At 47.3% G+C, this 18,961-nt stretch overlaps 1 protein-coding gene across 1 annotated transcript; it reads left to right on the top strand.

Moving 5' to 3' along the window:
• Positions 1 to 44: 44 nt before the first annotated feature.
• Positions 45 to 14,598, top strand: LOC123580398 (signal-regulatory protein beta-1-like). The gene is made up of 5 exons (XM_045445072.1): positions 45 to 2,297; positions 9,518 to 9,874; positions 13,391 to 13,417; positions 13,591 to 13,728; positions 14,203 to 14,598. Exons 1-5 carry the CDS (start codon positions 2,132 to 2,134, stop codon positions 14,220 to 14,222), a joined length of 708 nt encoding a protein of 235 aa, XP_045301028.1. The 5' UTR covers positions 45 to 2,131; the 3' UTR covers positions 14,223 to 14,598.
• The last annotated feature ends 4,363 nt before the right edge of the window (positions 14,599 to 18,961 follow it).

Below are 18,961 nucleotides of genomic sequence, written 5' to 3'. Positions count from 1 at the left end.
GAACATGTTTCGATACCTCTTTTGGGCAAACGTTCCCACCTGGTCCTGGTTTCTCAGAATGGCCCGGCTCTCCTTGGCCCACACGCATTTGAGAATCACTTTGTCAACTTTCATTATAAACACCTTTATGATTATGATTTGGTTACACTGACTTTATGTACTCATTTGGGCGCAATGACATCTTCCAATAAGTTTTGCCACTCATGGACATGAGACACCTCAAGTTTGGTTTTCTTTGATGACTTTTAATTCACCATTTTATAGGGCTTTTTGTTCCGTTATGGTTCTTATGCATCCCTAGTTAGAGCTATTAACTAGAGTATTAACTTTCTAGTTTATGGAATCTTTAAAAATTATTATTATTGTTTGCACTGGGTTTTGGGCCTCTGTATAGGATGGTAATTGAGTTTTGAAGATCGATCTTATATTCAGAAAGCTTATCAAGCCTGTATTACCGCTTATCGTGTGGACATTCTTTTATGAGTAGCTCTTATCGATCTACTCACCTAGATTAGATTTTACCTTTATCACAGTTACATATGCACGTGGTTTAAGAGGCAAAGAGTTCGGTATGTTCTACATATTAAAACCGGAATCTCCCTACCTTCCACTATTTTCCACCCGTCAGAGGCAACCATTTTCCACTCTTTTAATTGATTATCTTTAACTGCTTATTCTAGATTTCATAGCCAGATCTCATATAGCATGCTTACACTGTCACTTCTAGACATCTCCCCCGTAGGCATTGTTCACTGACATCCCACTATGAATGATGGGGATACAATGCTCTGGTATTCCGGACCCCACACCCTGCGTGCACATTTCTATCCCATCATCTTAATATGTTAATTTTAGATAACGTCATAGTGGGTGTCCACCTTAGAATGACAACGGCACTGTGTTTTATAGCTCAGTCTTGTAACATTCCCAGCTTTTGTTTGCGTCTTTCTGCTCATGTGTATTTGGTGTAAACACCACCACATTCAGGGTACAGAACAACTCCATGGCCGCAAAGTTTCCGTTGTGCTGGCTTTTCAGAGTGCCCACCCGCCCCACCACACCAAACCTCTGGCACATGCCCATCTGTTCTCTACAACTTCGACAATGTTGTGTAAGTGGATTCCCACAGTACGTGACGTTTTGAGATTGATTTTGTTCACTCAACATAATGCCTTCGGAAACTTACAAGTTGTGCACATGTAAATAATTTATTCCTTCTTACTGCTCAGAAGTAGTTCCTGCTATGAATGCCCTATAGTTCGTTCAAGCCTTCCCTTATTACTGGACGTTTGGGATGTTTCCAGCTTTTTGTCATTACAGAATGTTGTAAACATTCCCACATGGGTTTTTGTGAGGTCCTGGTTTTCATTTCACTCAGATAAATGCTTGGGAGTGTGATGATTTCTGGGACCTATAACCCACTGCCTCTCCTGAAAGAGGAGAGAAAATGATGTAAGCACATACAACTGCTTTTTTTTATTCTAAGATTTTTTTTTTTAGATAATCTGCACGGGTGTGGCCCAAACCCACAGTCCCCAAATCAAGAGTCACACGTTCCACGGACTGCGCCAGCCAGGTGCCCCAAGCACAGACAACTTCAGAGGTCCACACTGTACTATGCCTTTGGGTGAAATTTTACCAGTTGCAACATACAGGGTTGGAATGGGGAGTCATTTCTGGAATAGACCTCGTTCAATCACAAAGTTGGGCAGGCTCTGGGTGAACCACTTTTCTTCCTGCTGAGTAACTCCAAAGCATGGAGTTACTTCACTTCTAGACTTCTACCCCATCGTCTGGCAGGCTGGTGGAGCCTGAGGCCACAAGCCAGCCATCCCAAAGTGTTCTGGGCTCAGGAGCTTGGGACACAGCCCCCAACTGCAGATCCGCCTTAGTCTGGGGCTCCCAAGTCGGGAATCACCATGAAGACCTCAAGATGGGGGGAGGGCCCACTGGAGGGGGCAGAGGCCCCATGCAGGCAGGAAGCATTATCTCTCCTGGGCCTCTCCACTCTCTGAAAAAGAGAAGAGGACCCCTCACCAAGTGAGGTCTTCTCTGCCTGACTTCTCTTTCACAATCTAGAAGCAGACTGTTGCCCCACAACCATGTCACCCCATCATAGGCACTTCCCCTAATGACAGGAGAAGGAAGGCTTTTCCTCTCTACAGAACAGAGGCCCATTCTACCCAGCACACACATTTGCACAGAGCAGGGTCCCCAGGCCTCCGCAATGTTGGCCCCTGCCTCCAGGCCCCACCTGCCTCCTTACCTGCTGCTGGCTCTGCTGTTGGGACTCACAGGTAAGCACTGCCTTGGGGTACAATCCCCTCTTCCTGATCCCACAACATCTCCCATGTCCCTGGACATCAAGGGCTTCCAGGTAACCAGAGGTGTGCTACCCAGGGCTGCCACAGAAGACCAAGGACTGGGTGTCATCTGAGAGCAGGAAGTCGGGGATCTGAGCATTTCCTCTATGCATCCATCACCTACAGCTTGTTACCAGAGGCATCCAGACAGTGGAGGCTTCAATCTGTCACAAGGACCAGTTTGTAGGTATTAAATGATCTAATTCTCACAACACCCCCGCCTGATAGCTAGGACTGTACTCCCGATTGGCAGATGGAGAAACTCAGGCAGAGAGTGGAACTGGCCCAGTGTCACCTACCTAAGTCAGTACAGCTGCCGGGATTCACGTCCAGGCCACCCAGCTCCACGGTTCATTCTTTCCACCGTGTTATGCTGCTCGGCTTCTCGGTGGAGGCTAACTAAACAAACATCAGAAAATACAGAGAGGGAAACAGAAGAAGAGGCATCACTTAGCACACTCCGAGGTCTCCAGAGTTCCAGTTCTGCTGTGTGTCCTCCCAAACTTCGGTTAACGATGTGTTGGGTGATTCCTATGCGCCGAATCTTTTACTCGGCTTTTAACATGTATGACAATTTCATGGAATCCTCAAAGTGATCTGTATGCTAGCATGCTGGGCCACACTTCATGTATACTTGGGAATGCACTTGTGTATGTGTGTGTGTACATGTTTGGGCATGAGGAAGGGTGCACCCGTGGGTATGGGATATCTGAAAACGCTTTCTTATCGATTTCCTCACGCCACGTCCACTCTACGTGAAATGCACAGTGAACAGATGTTTGGTTCCCTGTCTCTCAGCTCCTCACCCACTTTTTCTACTTCTCTAAAGTACTGCTTACCATCCACCAAGCTCTTAAGACAAGCAAACTTCTCTCTGGGTAGAAGGAGTAGAACTTTGTGCGTTACTACCTTGGAGGTCCTCCATGCTGGACCGGAGTGGGGAGGAAAAAAGGGGGTACAAGATACCGAGGATCCTGCCTGTATGATCTGCACCTGTAATCATATCCTGATCCCAACCATCTAGTGTCAGCTGATGCCTCCAGGCCTCAGGAAATCTCATGCGTAATCACTTTCCAATTTCCTGAGCACTCACCATGTTCCACACACACTTAGAAACGCTTGTGTCTGTTATGTCCTGTGATCTTTGTACCCAAGGTAGACATTTCTGTCCCCCTACCTTACAGATAAGCAAAGAAGGCACAGAAAAGTCCAAGGTCACTCAGTGGTGAAGGCAGGGCTATGATTGGAACTCAGGCAGTCTGATTCTAGATCTCCCGGGTCTAACCATTGCTCTTCTCGAACCCTATGGCCCCACATCCATCCCATGAGATTTCTGCAGATCTGCCAGTGGGTGGAGGGAAGGGTAGGGTGGGGGGGAAGAGCATTTGTGGTTTGTTTCTTTTGGGCTCTTCCGTTTTCTGAGTAAATGCAAGTAGTTTTTTTCCCCCACAGTCATCTTCATGGGAAATTCAGCTTCTCATCATATTTTCCTGAGAAATTCTCCACTGAAAATAGAGGGCAGGGTCTCAGACAGGGATCACACTGGGCAATTCACACATTACACCAATATTTACTGGGTAACTACTAGGTGCCAAGAACTGTTATGTGAGCTTTGGGTATACTGGTTATTAAAAGAGAAAAAGTAGATGCCCTCGTGGAAGTTATATCGTAGTGGAGAAAAGGAAAAGAAACAACAGACATACCAAATAAGGAAATAACATAGTATGTTAGAAAGTGATGAGTGTTATGTTTTCACTCTTAGGTGGATTCTAAGAAACTTAACAGAAACCCATGGGGGAGGGGAAGGAGAGAAAAAAAAAAAAAAGAGGTTAGAGTGGGAGAGAGCCAAAGCATAAGAGACTCTAAAAAACTGAGAACAAACTGAGGGTTGATGGGGGGTGGGAGGGAGGGGAGGGTGGGCGATGGGTATAGAGGAGGGCACCTTTTGGGATGAGCGCTGGGTGCTGTATGGAAACCAATTTGACAATAAATTTCATCTATTGAAAAAAAAATTTAGAAAGTGATGAGTGTTAAGGAAAAACATGACAGTACAGCTGGAGAAGACAATGAGAGACTCTTCAGGGTGGGAGGTATTTAAAGAGGTAGCCTGGGTGGGCATCACTGAACAGGGAGATTAGAGCAAAGACTACAAGAATTTGGGGTGTGAGCCATGTGATCTTCTGGGGAAAGAGCCTTCCCGAACAGCACGGGAACAGCAGGAGAGTAGAATCCTCCTGTTCTGTTCAAGGGTTTGGGCTTTCACTCTGAGTAAAATGGTTGCCACTGCAAGGTTCTGAAGACAGAATGACATGATCCACCATGAGTTTTAACTTATGCTAGCATTTGGTTGAGATTAGACACCATAGGGCACAGACAGAAGCGACTAGAGCATTCAAGAGTTCATCGTGTTCGTGCAAACAAGGAAAAGCATTTTGCACCCAGACAGCAGCCAGGAGAGGAAGGGGAAAGAGGTCGGATTGTGGGTGCATGCAGAAGGGGAGACAACAGGATCTCCTGATACATAGGATTTGGAGTGGAAAGAGAGGTTCCCAAGGGCTTGGACCTGAGCATCTCGGAGAATAAAGGTGCCTCTGAGATGTACAAGGATGTGGGGGAAACTGAGGAGTTCAGTTGGGGACAGTGTGAACAGTGAGAGGTTTGCTTCTATCTATGCAAATTGTTGAGTGGCTCATTGCACATACAAATCCAGAGTTCAGAGACGAGGCCTGGGCCAGAGATGGAAATCTATGAGGAATATAGATTCACAGATGGCAGAGTTTACACCTTTCCCTGGTTCCTGTTGTTTGTTTGTTTGTTTGAAGTATTTATTTATATTTTGAGAGAGAGAAAGAGAGAGAGACAGAGTGTAAGCAGGAGAGGGGCAGGGAGAGAGAGAGAGAGGGAGACACAGGATTCAAACAGTCTCCAGGCTCTGAGCTGTCAGCCCAGAGCCGAACGCACGGCTCAGACTCACAAACCGTGAGATCATGACCTGAGCTAAAGTCCGACGCTTAACTGACTGAGCCACCCAGGTGCCCCACCCTGGTTCCTCTTGATGCTCTGATCCCTCTTACCTCCTCCCTCTCCTGGTCCCTCCATGTCTTCCTCCAAAAATGCATTCCTGTTTCTTCCCATTTTTGTCTTAGCTCAGTTTCCTCACCCCAATCTCCTCGTCCAAACTCATAAACCAAACCACTTGATGTTCTTGGCACACCCAAGACCTGGCTGTGGTAACACGTGCCCTCCTGAGGAGACATGCTCAGTCGCAAATCGTGCTAAGTGCATGGGTTTTACCAGCTCACACTCTGCAAGAGTGAACCACAAATTTTCTCCCCGAGGAGTCGCTGAGCAATAGAAAAGAACACAGGTGTGTGCGTGGTGCCAGAACAGCCCGTTTCTCTGATTTATATCCCTGCCTAGTTTTTAGGACACTTCCAGTAATAAGGAATAATTTTGTATTTCTCTGTGTCTTCAGAGACTGGCTAGTCACTGAGGCAGTGAAATCCACCTGCAGAGTCTGGCACACGCAGTTCAACGATTGCTCCAAAGGCGGCTCGCGTCCTTTCAATGCATAACTCAATGTTCAGCCATAGGCAACATCCCACAACTCTTTGCAGAACATGAACAATTTTGTAGCCTACTATTTCCCCTGCTTAGACATTCCCATGGTTCTGTCTCCCCCTTCGGGGGCAGATTTCTCAAATGCATGAGCCCCTGGAACGATACATTTTCTTTCTCCTTGAGCCATTTAGTCCAATTGAAAGGCTCTACATGGGGGGGGATCACCTTGTTTGAGTAGATATGTCTTACTGTGCTAAAATATACATAACACGAAATCTACTATTTCAGCCATTTTTCAGGATACAATTCAGTGGCATTAAGTACGTTCACATAGTTGTGAAGCTGGTACCACCGCACATTTCAGGATTTTTTTCAACATCCTAAGCAGACACTGTACCCGTTAAGCAAGAATTCTCCATTCCTTCCACCCCCACAGCAACTACTTTTTAGTATCTATGAATCTGTCTTTTCTAGGTACTTCATATACATGGAACCGTATATCTGTCCTTTTGTATCTGGCATATGTCACCCTAGAATGATACTTTTGAGGTTCATCCAGATTATAGTACATATCAGATTATCACTGCTCTTGGTTGTTGTCGCTGCTGTTATTGTTGTTTGTTTATTTTTGAGAAAGAGAGTGTGAGCTGGGGAGGGACGCAGAAAGAGAGGCGCAGAGGATCCGAGGCAGGTTCTTTGCTGACAACAGTGAGACCAATGTGGGACTCAAACTCACAAACCATGAGATCATGACTGAGCCAAAGTCAGACGCACAACCACCTGAGCCACCCAGGCACCCCAAGACTATCATTGCTTATTAATCTTATTAAGGCCGAATAAAATTCCATATATATACATATATATGTGTGTGTGTGTGTGTGTATGTGTGTATGTGTGTGTGTATATATATACATATGTGTGTGTGTGTGTGTGTGTGTGTGTGTGTGTATATATATATCACATACATACCTACAGCAACATTTTGTTTATCCATTCATCTATGGATAGAAATGAATTTTTTCTGCTACCTTTCGGTTATCATGAAAAATGCTGCTATGAACAAGGATGTACAAGTATTTGAGTACTTAACTGTAATTTGGGGGATATTTACCTAAGAGTGGAATTGTTGGATCATACAAATTCTACATTTAAATTTTAATGATTAATGATAACACAACTGTTTCCACAACGGCCGCACCATTTTATATTTCTACCATCTACATACAAGAGTTTCAGTTTCTCCACAGCTTACTCAATCCTTATTTTCTGATTTTTAATTTTCTTGTATTTTGGTTTTGCTTTCTTTTGTTTTTGATAAAAGCCATTCTCAGGGATGAAAGGGTATCTCATTGTGGTTTTGATTTTCATTTTTCTAATGACTAGTGATGTTCAATATCTTGTGCTTACTCACCATTTGAGTATCTTCTTTGTAGACATGTCTATTCTAGTCTTTGGTCCATTTTTTAACAGGGCTATTTGACATTTTTTTGTTGAATTGTAGGAATTCTTTATATATGCCGGTTATTAATTCTTTCTGAGACATATGCTTTGCAAATATTTTCTCCCATTCTGTGAGTTCTTTCACTTTTTTTTTGTAAGTTTGTTTATTTTGAGAGAGACAGAGAGAGTGCAAGTGGAGGAGGGGCAGAGAGAGAGAGAGAGAGAGAGAGAATCCCAAGCAGGCTCCGCACTGTTAGCACAGAGCCCAACCTGGGGCTTGAACTCATGAACCATGAGATCATGACCTGAGCTGAAATCAAGAGTTGGATGTCTAACCGACTGAGCGACCAAGGCGTCCCTCTTTCACTTTTAATATTGTCCCCTGCTATGCAAAAGTTTTTAATTTTGATGAAGTCCAATTTACATATATTTTAATTTTATTATGTGTTCCTTTGGTTTCTTATCCAAGAAATCATTGTCAAATCCAATATCATGAGTTTTGCCTATGGTTTTTTCTCTGAATTTTATACATTTAGCTCTTACATTTAGGTCCCTTCATCCAATGAGCTCATTTTTCTATATAGAGTAAAATGAGGGTTCAAATTCTTTTTTTGCATGTAGATATCCCGTTTTCCCAGCATCTCATATTGAAAAGAGTACTCTTTCCCTCACTGAATGGTCTTGGCACTCTTGTTGAAAATCTTTTGACCATATATGTGAGGGTTTATTTCTAGGCTTTCTATTCAATTTCATTGCTCTATCCCTCTATTCTTTTCAGTACTATAGTACTCTAATTATTATACTATGTAGTAGGTTTTTAAATCAAGAAGTATGAGTTTCCCAACTATTTTCTTTTCCAGGATTGTTTGGTGACCTAGGTCTCTGGAAACTGCATATGAATTCTAGAATGGGCTTTTCCATTTCTGCAAAAAAAAAAAAAAAATGCCATGGGGGTTTTGATAACAATTGTATTGAATCTGTAGATCGCTTTAGGTAGTATTGACATCTTAACAATATGAAGTCTTCCAATGCACGAACAGAGGAAGTTTTTCCATTTATTTATGTCTGTTGGGATGAGCATTGGGTGCTGTATGGAAACCAATTTGACAATAAATTATATTTAACAAAATAAATTCAAGTTAGTTAACATATAGTGTAGTATTGGTTTCAGGAATAGAATTTAATAATTCATTGCTTACATATAACACCCAGTGCTCATCACGACAATTCTGCTTCTTAATGCCCATCACTCAATTAGCCCATCCCCCCACCCACTTCCCCTCCAGAAACCCACTATAGTTCTCTATAGCTAAAAAGTCTCTTATGGTTCGCTCCTTTTCTATTTCTATCCTATTTTACTTTTCCTTCCCCTCCCCTCTGTTCATCTGTTTTGTTTCTTAAACTCCACCTATCACTGGAATCATTCAGTATCTTTTTTCCAACTGACCTATTTCCCTTCGCATAACACACTCTGGTTCCATTCACGTCATTGCTATTGGCAATATTGCATTCCTTTGGATGGCTGAGAAAACGTACAAACGACTGACAGATACGTGAAGAAACATGCTCAAAACCACTCATCGCCAGGGAAATACAAAACAAAACTACAATTAGATACCACTCACACTTGTCAGAAGGGCCAAAAGTAACGCCTTAGGAAACAACGGATGTTGGCCAGGATGCGGACAGAGGGAAACCTTCTCAAACTGTTGGTGGGAATGTAACCTGGTGCAACCACTCTAGAAAGCAGTATGGAGGTTCCTCAGAAAGTTAGAGACAGAGCTACCCCATTAGCCAGCAATTGCACTACTGGATATTTCTCCCAAGTATACAAAAACACAGATTGGAGGACACGTGCACCCCAGTGTTTGTAGCAGCACTATCAACAATAGTATGGAAAGAGCCCAAATGTCCATTATTGATGAATGGATAAAGAAAACGTGATATGTGTATCACTGAATCTCTCTGTGTTTTCCTTTCCTCGTCTGCAACAGGGTCCTGTGTCACAGGCTCGTCGCGAGGGCTACATGCTGTGTACGCGCAGCGGGCTGGGCTCACGGTGTGCACTCAGTGAAAGCTGTTGTGGATAAACACTTGAGCAGACATACAGGATCGCACAAGGATGCTAAATACCTGCTTTGTTCTCCCTCCAGGTGTGGCAGGTGAGGCGGAGCTGCAGGTGATCCAGCCCGAGAAGCTGGTGTCTGTCACAGCTGGAGAGACAGCCACTCTGCACTGCACCCTGACCTCCCTGGCCCCCGTTGGGAAAATCAGGTGGTTCAGGGGGACGGGGCCAGACCGGGAGTTAATCTTCAGTTTCGGAGGGTACCCTCACTCCCCTCGAGTAACAAATGTTTCAGACGCCACAAGGAGAAACGCCATGGACTTTTCCATCCGCATCAGTAACATCACCCCAGCAGACGCTGGAACCTACTACTGTGTGACGTTCCAGAAAGGGGCCCGTGAGGTGGAGTTTAAGTCTGGACCAGGCACCCAGGTCACTGTGAGCAGTGAGTATCACTCCGTCCCCTGGTTGTGACAACAAGTCAATAAGAAGGTCCTCCATCGCTTGAGCAACAGATAAGGATCAGGTGCTGTCATGGGTGCCCCTGAATCAGCCCCTTCCATGGATCAGGGACGTTGAGGCCTAGAGAGGTTGTGCTATTTGCTCAAGGCCCCATGGCTGGTAATTGGTGGAAAATCTGGAACCTCAGCCTGCAGGCTCCCAGCTCTTCCCTTTTCCAATCCTGACCAGCCCTCTGGTTCCAGTGATGAGGGACCGAAAGTCTGAGCGACTTTCCCAGTTACAAGGCCTCACCTCACCCCTGCCTCTGGAGAGACCTCTGCTTCATGTGGCCAGTACTCCCTTTACTCAGCACTTACTCAGCACCTGCTGGGTGTGTTCCCTGCTCTGGGTGCTGTGGAAGTCGCAGGGAACAAAACAGGCGACGGCTTTTGTCTCATGAAGCTTACGTTCCCCTCCCTTCCGGTGAGGACAAGCACACCCGGGGAAGGGATGTGGGACAACGTCTTTCTTTCACCTTCAGAAAAGTCACAGTGAGAAGCAGCCCAGGCTCCCTGTTTCTACAGACAGTCCAGTTTGGAGGAGAGGCCAGAGGTTGGGTATTGGCTGTGGGTCTGTCCAGAAATCCCTCATGCGATTCAGGCGCTAACTCACATAACAGCAACTGAGTCTTTGCACATCCCTTGGCCATAGGCAGGGAAGGTGGCTTTTCTGATGGTGCAGGTATTACGGAAGGTCCCAGGGGTGCATCCTTTGTCTCAGCAGCACAGCTAGTACCTGGCTCCACCACCAGGAAGACCTGTGCCTCTAGCAGATTGCTTCTTCCTCTTCCCCAAGCTTCCCATTCAGGTGAGAACCGATGAAGGAGGACCCTGGGGGGCACCAGGCCAGATACTGTATCTTCATCATGAAAGCTACTCCGTATCACCAGAGCTACAGGGAGGGGCCTCGTCTTCCCTGTTCATAGATGGGGACACCGAGGCTCAGGGGATCTGACCCGAGCAGGAAAACAAGGAGCCAAGGTTAAATGCCAAGCAGCCTGAGGCACAGCCCTGCTCTCTCTGCACACTCACTGTCCTGGTCAGAGCAGAAGAAAGCTCCAACCGTCTTCTTGATACTCTGGCACGGTTCTCTTAAAATGTCCCTGCCTCCCTGTTTCAGGTTCCTATGGCTGCAGTAGTAATTAGCACACTCTCAGTGGCTTAAAATGACACACATTCCTTTCTTCCATTTCCAGAGGCAGAAAGTCTGAAATGAGTTGTCAGGAAGCGTTCCTTCTGGCTGCCCTGGGGTAGAGTCGGTGTCCTTGCTGTTCCAGCGCCTAGGGTCCCGTTCCTGACCTATTTTTGCTGCGGTCAATATGCCTCCTGCTCCCACTCTCCTGTCTCCCTCCTTCACTTGTAAAGGTCTCTGTGATTAAGTTGGCTCCACTCTGATAATCCAAGATAACAACCCACTCAAAACCCTACCTAATGACCACACAAGTCTCTCTTGCCATGGAAGGTACCCTATTCACAGACTCTGAGGGATCTTGGCCAACCATCCCAAGTCCCAAGTCAGGTATACTTTGAAACAGTTTCCTATAATCTGTGTCCTGATGTGCGGGACATATTTCAATATTTTCTAATTTAAGTTGGATTTAATACTGGCAGTGGGATTTCTAAATAACTTTCAGGCTCCTTGGCCCCTTCACCTGCCCTTTCCTTTGGCTGGTGAGGGTGGGAGGGCAGCAGTGTAAGTGACTGAGCTTTTGGATTTGGTGAATTTTCTCTTTTGTCTCCCAGAGATTTTGAAGGTTGGGCATTGTCTTCAAGGACTATTGAGAACCAGATTTCCATAGAATTTACTGTCCTTTTATTCTTTTTCCTTTGGGTTTAGAAGTTCTATTCGGAGATGAGTAACTAAGGTGCTGCCTTGTCCTCAGCAGACACAAGTGCCCTGAGGGCTTTGAATGCCCTGTCTCCAAAGTCCCTATCCCACATCTCAGTATCTGTCTCCCATCGTTCCCCATCACGGCCCTGTTCTGGCAAAGCAGGTGCACTGAAGCTGAGAATCCAGTCTTCTCTGTAGCGCCGATGCTCTTATGGTGATGGTGGACCCAATTACGTCCTTAGCTTTTTCTTCCCTCCGGCTCTAGGAGGTGTGAGTCTACAATGTTGCCCGGATGTCCTCTTTCACACTTGACCTTTCAGGTGTGATTCATTGGTCTTAGTTTGCATCGTCTTTCTCTGAAAGGCATCAGCCCAGCAACACCCATCCAATCCCATAGTTCCTGTAATTCCCAACTCATTTCCAGATTGCCAGGGTACTCCCATCCTCTGCTCACATCATCCCAGGTCACCACTGTGAGGTTTTAGCAGTGACAATAGCAGGGACGGCTGGGCCCTACCCCTGCCCCGCCACCCACCAGGCTGGGGACCTCTTGGCCAGTCAGCTGACTGAGACCCGGGTCTGTCTCTGCACCTTAGAGCTGGGTTTCCAGACCCCTCCCAGACAAACTCCGCAGATCACCTGCCTTGGGAAGCAGCCTCTAAGATATACGAGAAGGGGGATAGCTCACTGTGGAGCGCTGCCCAATTTATGTGCATGTGAGACAGGGAAGGAGGCAAGACTGGCAAAGGGAAATAGTGACAACAAGGCAGCACAGAAGAGTCATACTTGGACAGAGAACAGGCGAGCCGGATGCTATTATTGACTTTTTAAAATGGAGCGGAGGGGTGAAACCTCTGTACCCACTCTTCCTCCAGGCCTCTGCTGCAGGCTGCCCTCTAGAAGCAGGTGCAAACATGGGCAATGCGCCTGCTTCAACTGAGTATAAGATCAGAGGGCCACCCAGCTAGGACCCACCATCTGCCAACATGCCAGGGGTAAAAATGGTGTCTCTGCCTCTTCCTCAAAGATTATTCCTTATACTTCAAAAACTTACTGGGACTTCTTGATGTAAATCTAAGAGCAAAAAGCAATCATTATAAAAAGGCAAAGAATCTGAAGCTATGCATCCAGAACAGTGATCTATGTGCAACAGAAAGATGTTCCCTGATGTTGGCACCGGGGTCTGGGTGGGCTGGATGGTGTTTGAAGCCCCATTTCTTACCTCTCTAGGGTGTTGTCCAGGCAGCAGGTCTTGTGAGGTCAGGTCACCCTGAGGGCTCCTTGAACACGTGAGAACACGGGGTCATCGAGGCCCGTGCATGGAGAAAGCAGGACAGCCTTGCACCTCATTCACCGTGACATTGTCCTCACTGTACTTGAGGCTGGGCTGATATTCGTTGCTATGACCCTGAAAGGTTGGACATGTCCTGGTCCAAAGACAAGGTCACAGATTCACCCTACGGGACAGCAGTGAGTGATTTCCCACTCATCTTGTGACCCTCCGTAAACTATGAGCCTGTTCCCTCCTCAGAAAGAGAGTGTCAGACCTGCCCCATCGGGTGTGGGGAACAAGTCAGTAAAGCTCACTTGCATGTTGTTGAGTTCTCATTGTCCCCATGTCTTCCCTTAGGAAGGAGAGCTGGCAGCCCGGGAAAAGGTGAGTGAAAGGGAGTACTTACCCTGAATTCTGCCTCGAGGCTCTCACAGGGGAAATTCATGAGCTTCAGACCATTGATGGACCCAGGTTCCCTCGGTTGGGGTAAGTGGAGGCCCCTGGGAGTAGACTTCTGGATCCCTCTCTGATGCTGCCTCCTGTCCCTTCATTTCTAGACCTAGAACTCTCTCCTTCACTCTTGGTGGCTCTCTCCCTGGGCCCCAAGCTGCTGCTGCTCGTCTCTGTCTCTGCCATCTATGGCCACAGGAAGCGATGGATTGACTGTGAGTCATGGACAAGGAAGACAGAGCCAGGTCAGTCCTAGAAGGAGCCAGGTCAGTGGAAGGGGCAGCCCACAGGTCATACAGGGTCAGCGCCCACTTGGAATAAAGAGCAGGTGACGCATCTCCGTCCACACCCTCGGGAAGCCTCAGGGATTGTTCCGAGAGTTTCCCAACTCCCAAGAAGACTGTGGGGGTCCTGCAGGAAGTGGGTGGGGTCAAGGGCTGTCAAAGGATGTGCACAGAGTCCTAGGGCTTATTGGAAGGAAGTGGGTAGAGGGGCTGGATGGTGGGAAACCCTGTGGAGACCATCTCTAGATTATTTGGGCGCAAGGTGTCCACATTTAGAAGAATGCTGACAGGTGCCCGCTGGCTGCTCTGAGGACGGCTCCCGCTCTGACCCTCCGTGGGACAGACTGGAGAGGATGGGGAAGGGGGATCAGGACCTAGGAAGGAAGGCTGAGGAGGCACAGTCCATGTCAGGGACCGCCTGTCTTCTCACTACAGGTGACCCAGGAGGAAAATAGCACCGAGGACATAGGAGACACGTGGAGAACATTTCTGGAATGAAGAGCAGATACTGAAATGTGAACATGGGTCCACGGCTCCTTCCTTCCTCCCCTGCTACATGCCATCCTCGGTCTCTGCTGCCTCCTTCCTTCCCTGAGGGGCCCAGCCTAAGACAAGGAACAACTAGAAGCTTCCACAACCCTGCCCCAGATGCCTGCTTCCCCAGAGACCCAGCTGCCCACAGTTCCTGCTGCTCCTCTCCCAGTCCTTGATGCCCCCAGAGCTGGTCTTCATACCTGGTCCTGAGCAGGGGCCATGGGAACGTGCTCTGGAAACTGACACACGGGTATCTTCCTAGAATGTGAGAAACAAGTCACGTGTACGTATACCAGGCTATCGCTCATCCATTTCCTGGGGACCATGGCCCCCATTAAGTACACACTCAAGGCCGTGCTCTCATGGGCCATTCCTGCCAATCCCCAGACTCGCCAGCCTCGGTGAGGTTCTCCAATGCCTCCTGAATGCAAATGAATCCCATCTTGCGTGGAAGAAGAGAAATGATTCTCCTTCCCCTTTGCCTACATGTCCTTCTACTCAAAGTAGAGAGAAGTTTCCCTCCTCTCCCTGTGATGGGGACACCAGCTCTCCATTCAGCTTCATCTTTCCTGATCCCCCCCACTCGTGTATAGGTGCTGGCAGTCCAGAAACCTGGACCCTTCCCTGGTTTCCTTCTTTATACCCCGTGTTCAACTCTGCCTTCATAATGCTATGTCCAGTGGTGAGATGGTAAATGTTCAACAATCCACGTTCGGAAAGAAAAAGAAGCCTCGTTTGTGGTGGTTGTCTACTTCTGTGGCGTCTACACTCCCAGCGTGGCCAATTTCAAGCTGCCAACAGTGGAACAACTAGCTTGCAAAATTCCTGGAAAGCTCTCAGGAGCGAGGGCAAGCCTCCTCCCGCCCACCAGGAAGCTCCACCCAGCACCTGCACACTGCTCGCTCCCAGGCTGCCCCCTGGTCCCGGCCACCAGCATCCCTTCCTGGACCATTGCCGCGTCCCTAACAGACTCTCTGGGTTCCGCCACAGTGACCCTTTGGAAATGGAGGTCAAATTGTCTCCCTTCCGTGCTTCTTCCCCCTACAGATGTGCACGGCTCGGTCTCTCCGCCTTTCAAGCTCTGTTGACCAGTCACTTTATGAAAAGCACCTTCCTTGAACCACCCACATAAAATACCAATTCCTGTCTCTCACTGTGTGTTTTCCCAGCTCAAACCCAAACTGAGTTGTTTCCCTAGAACTTAAGATCAGCTGACACGATAAATGGAGACAGTGCTCACTTTGCACAGTGACGCAGGACTTAGGCAATGACAGTGCCGCTGAAAGCAAGCGAAGTGATCTCAATAATCAGAGGGGAAAAGTAACAATTTTTCTGCGACCCTTAAAAACTTCTTTCAACACATTAGAAGCCCTCCAACTATCAGTTAGGAATGTATAAGGACATGAAAAAAGAAAAGTAAAGCTGTTATTCATTTGGTGTAGGGTCATTGCAAACATTAGAAATGTTGAAAAGGGAAGTGTTTTATCTTTTGTAAAGACTTATCAAGAGTAGTTTGCAGAGGGCTTGCCTTCTTCTAACCACAGTCTCACTCCTTTCTCGGCTGGGATCAGTTTCTAACATTCCATCCCTTGCACTTCCAATGCTGCGATATCTTTACAATATTAATGTGAATATATGCTGGTGTCACTCTCTCCGGGACATTCCCTGTCCCCGCCCCCACCCCCAGCCCCACCTCCTCAGGTACGCGGTAAGTTTATCTTCACTCTGCTCCTCTGGGTGCATATCTAGACTTGGGCAACGGTATTCCCGGCAGCATTCCCGTGAAGGCCGCCATGGCTTCATGAACCCCTCTCACATTCAGTTTGAACTTGACCTCTAACCTCATCTTTCCTCCTGTGCACTTTCAGCTTTGTGCCCATTCCCTTTTGTCATTTCTTCACTTTTGTACAATGTCACGCAGGTTTATCGTGGGAAACCAGGAGACTACATAACCACCTGCTTAGCTATTGTGGCAAACACACATCCCAACCCAATGATCACGGCACCCTGATCTCAGACTTCCAGCCTCCTTAACAGTGGGAAAGAAGTTCCTGTTGTTCAAGGCATCTAGTTTACAGTGTTTTCTTCTAGTAGCCCAAGTCAAGTAAAATCTAGAAAAATTATGGACTTTGCTTAATAATAATGTACCAATATTGGTTCATTAAGTTATAACAGATACACCAGATTACTGTAAGACATTAATAAGAGGGGAAACTGTGTGCAGCTGTATATTGAAACTCTGAAGGATTGTTCCAAGTTTTTTCTCAATGTAAAACTGTTTCACAAAATTGAGTCCAATAAAAAAAACTTGAACACCTTGTCCTCAGCTCTCTATCTTCCTTTTGCACCCCGCTGGGGGACACTGCAAGGAAATGAGTGGTGGGGGGATTTTGTGTTTATATACAGGTTTTATCTCCCTTCAGGTCTGAGGTTTCTTCTCCTCCTTCCTCTGTCCTCTGCCACAGCTCACTCCAGAGCCAGGCACTCAGAGATCCCAGAAGGAGCTACTTCTCAGTCCCCCATGACATTCATCCTAAACTTTTCCAAGTGGTAAAGCCCAGTTCGTCCAGGTGTGCTCAGAGACCTCTGGCCCCCTGGGTGAGTGGGGTAGTTCTAAGGACCTCAGTGTGGGGGGGAAGGGGGTTAATCCATGTGCTGAGGTCAAGGAACAGAGTTGGAAGGGGCTCTGCAGAGCAAGGTGGGTGCTGTGATGCACCAGGCCTCAGGAGGTGGCCCTGGGCTGTCACCCTCTTTGGGATGGCCTCAGCTGAGGACAGCCACCTTGCCCCAGGTCATGCCCGGTAACCTGCCACATCCAGGGGCTCCTCAACATGGGGATATAGAGGCCCAGCCCGCTCACCCCAGCTCAGGACAACTCTGAAATCACATCCTAGCACCAGATCACATAGGAGATCAGCTGAATCTTCACTGGGACCTCACGGCAGCTCAACTTCTTTTACACATTCCTACTCCCTTCTCCTCCTTTCCACACGTTCGGTCCTGAAAGTACTCCCTGAAAAGACCCGCCTGTTAATATTCATCTTAATAACTATTTCCCATGTGGAACAAAGAGGTTGTTGTTGGTACCAGTAAAAGTGGGAAGCCTTTTGACTCTAGGGGCCAAGCCAGTCATGGAAGGATGGACCACATATCATATACCATACACTACAAGCCATAGTCCATATACCGTATACCTCATGCCATATACAATACACCATATGCTATACACCATTACCATTTACAAAATACCAAGCACTCTGACTATACAAGAGCAATGAGAAACCACAAAACTCTTTATGCAGGAAAGGGGTATAATCAGATCTGTGTCGTAGAAGACCACCTTGGATGAAGGAGAAGGCAGAGCTGACACTGGGCAAAACAAGATGGGGGTGGCCATTGAGGAAGTAATAGTTTTCATTCGGGCAAGAGATGATGGTGATGGAGAAACAGATTCCACAGGTGTTTAGGAGGTAAAACCAGCAGGGCCTCGAGCAGGCAGACAAGAGTGGACAAGTGAGGGTGTAGAGCATGGGTCCCTTCTTGGTTTGACCAAATGGGTAGAGGATGTGCCACATACTGAACATGGTGGAAGGGGAGAAGAGAATGTCTGAGAGTAGACTATGAACTCAGTTTGGAATGTTTGAGCCATACAAATGAAAATTTCAAAGTCAAAGATGTATAGCTCAATCACCAAGAAGTGGATTCAGGATTGGGAGCTTGACTGCATCTGGCTGCAAAGCCAGTGCTCTTGACCATCAAGGCACTAAAAATCCCAGTCTCTGAAGAGTTTAGAGTCTGATGGAAGGTGTGAAGTCTCCTGGAGGTGGGGGGAAGGGAGAGATGCTGGCGACTGGGGGAAAGATTCTGTCCAACTCTCAGCAGGGGGCATGTATAGCTTCACAGCATGGAATTCGTCTTTCCAGAAAAATGTGATACAATGGTGACATCACTGGTGGAGGGGAGTCTTGGCATCTCCTATAGGCAGTTTGGGCCTGCCTGGCATTCACCTCTTCCTCCACCACCCCTCCTGGCCTTAACATCCTGTATATCCCTAAGAGGAGGCAGGGCTCACAAGGAAGCAGTAGCAAAATAGCCTGAGCTGTCAGTGCATGACTATGGGCTCATGGACATTAAAGGGTCACCAGCTGAGTGTGGACTTAGAAGAGTCCCCAAACACAACCTTGGTGCTTGGGTATAGCTCATTCCAGAGGTGAGAGAGATGGAGGCCAGCATGCTGGTTCCTTTCTCTTTCTGAGAGCATTTCTTGAATCCCTCCACTCCCTTCCTTCCGAGCTGGCCCAGGACCCAGCACAGACAGCAAAGGCAGCCCTCACCTTCCTGGGTGTGTTTCTAGGTATGTTGCTTTCCCTCTTGGAGAGTGTTCCCTGAGCCCCACCTTCTTGCGGTCTCCTCCATCCTCTAAAGCACAAACCATTGCCATGTCTAAAACTCTAACCTCTTCCCCACACCATGTCTCCGAGGCCTCTAAAATTGGCAGGGCTGTGGGTTGGTGAGAACCTCAGATGGGACAAGGCTCGGAATGAGGCCAAGCCTGTGGGTGTCATGGTCTTAACTCTGGAAACCCCAAACATTTCCAGTAGCAATTGCTCAGCTTGTAACCACCTTGTCTGCTCAACTGATAATCTCAAAGAAAAAGTGT

The sequence above is a fragment of the Leopardus geoffroyi genome, chromosome A3 (genome assembly GCF_018350155.1).
Source record: "Leopardus geoffroyi isolate Oge1 chromosome A3, O.geoffroyi_Oge1_pat1.0, whole genome shotgun sequence".
In the NCBI taxonomy this organism is placed as follows: Eukaryota; Metazoa; Chordata; class Mammalia; order Carnivora; family Felidae; genus Leopardus; species Leopardus geoffroyi.
The sequence above is the reverse complement of the archived record's forward strand: the minus strand, read 5'-3'. Positions and strand labels throughout refer to the sequence as shown.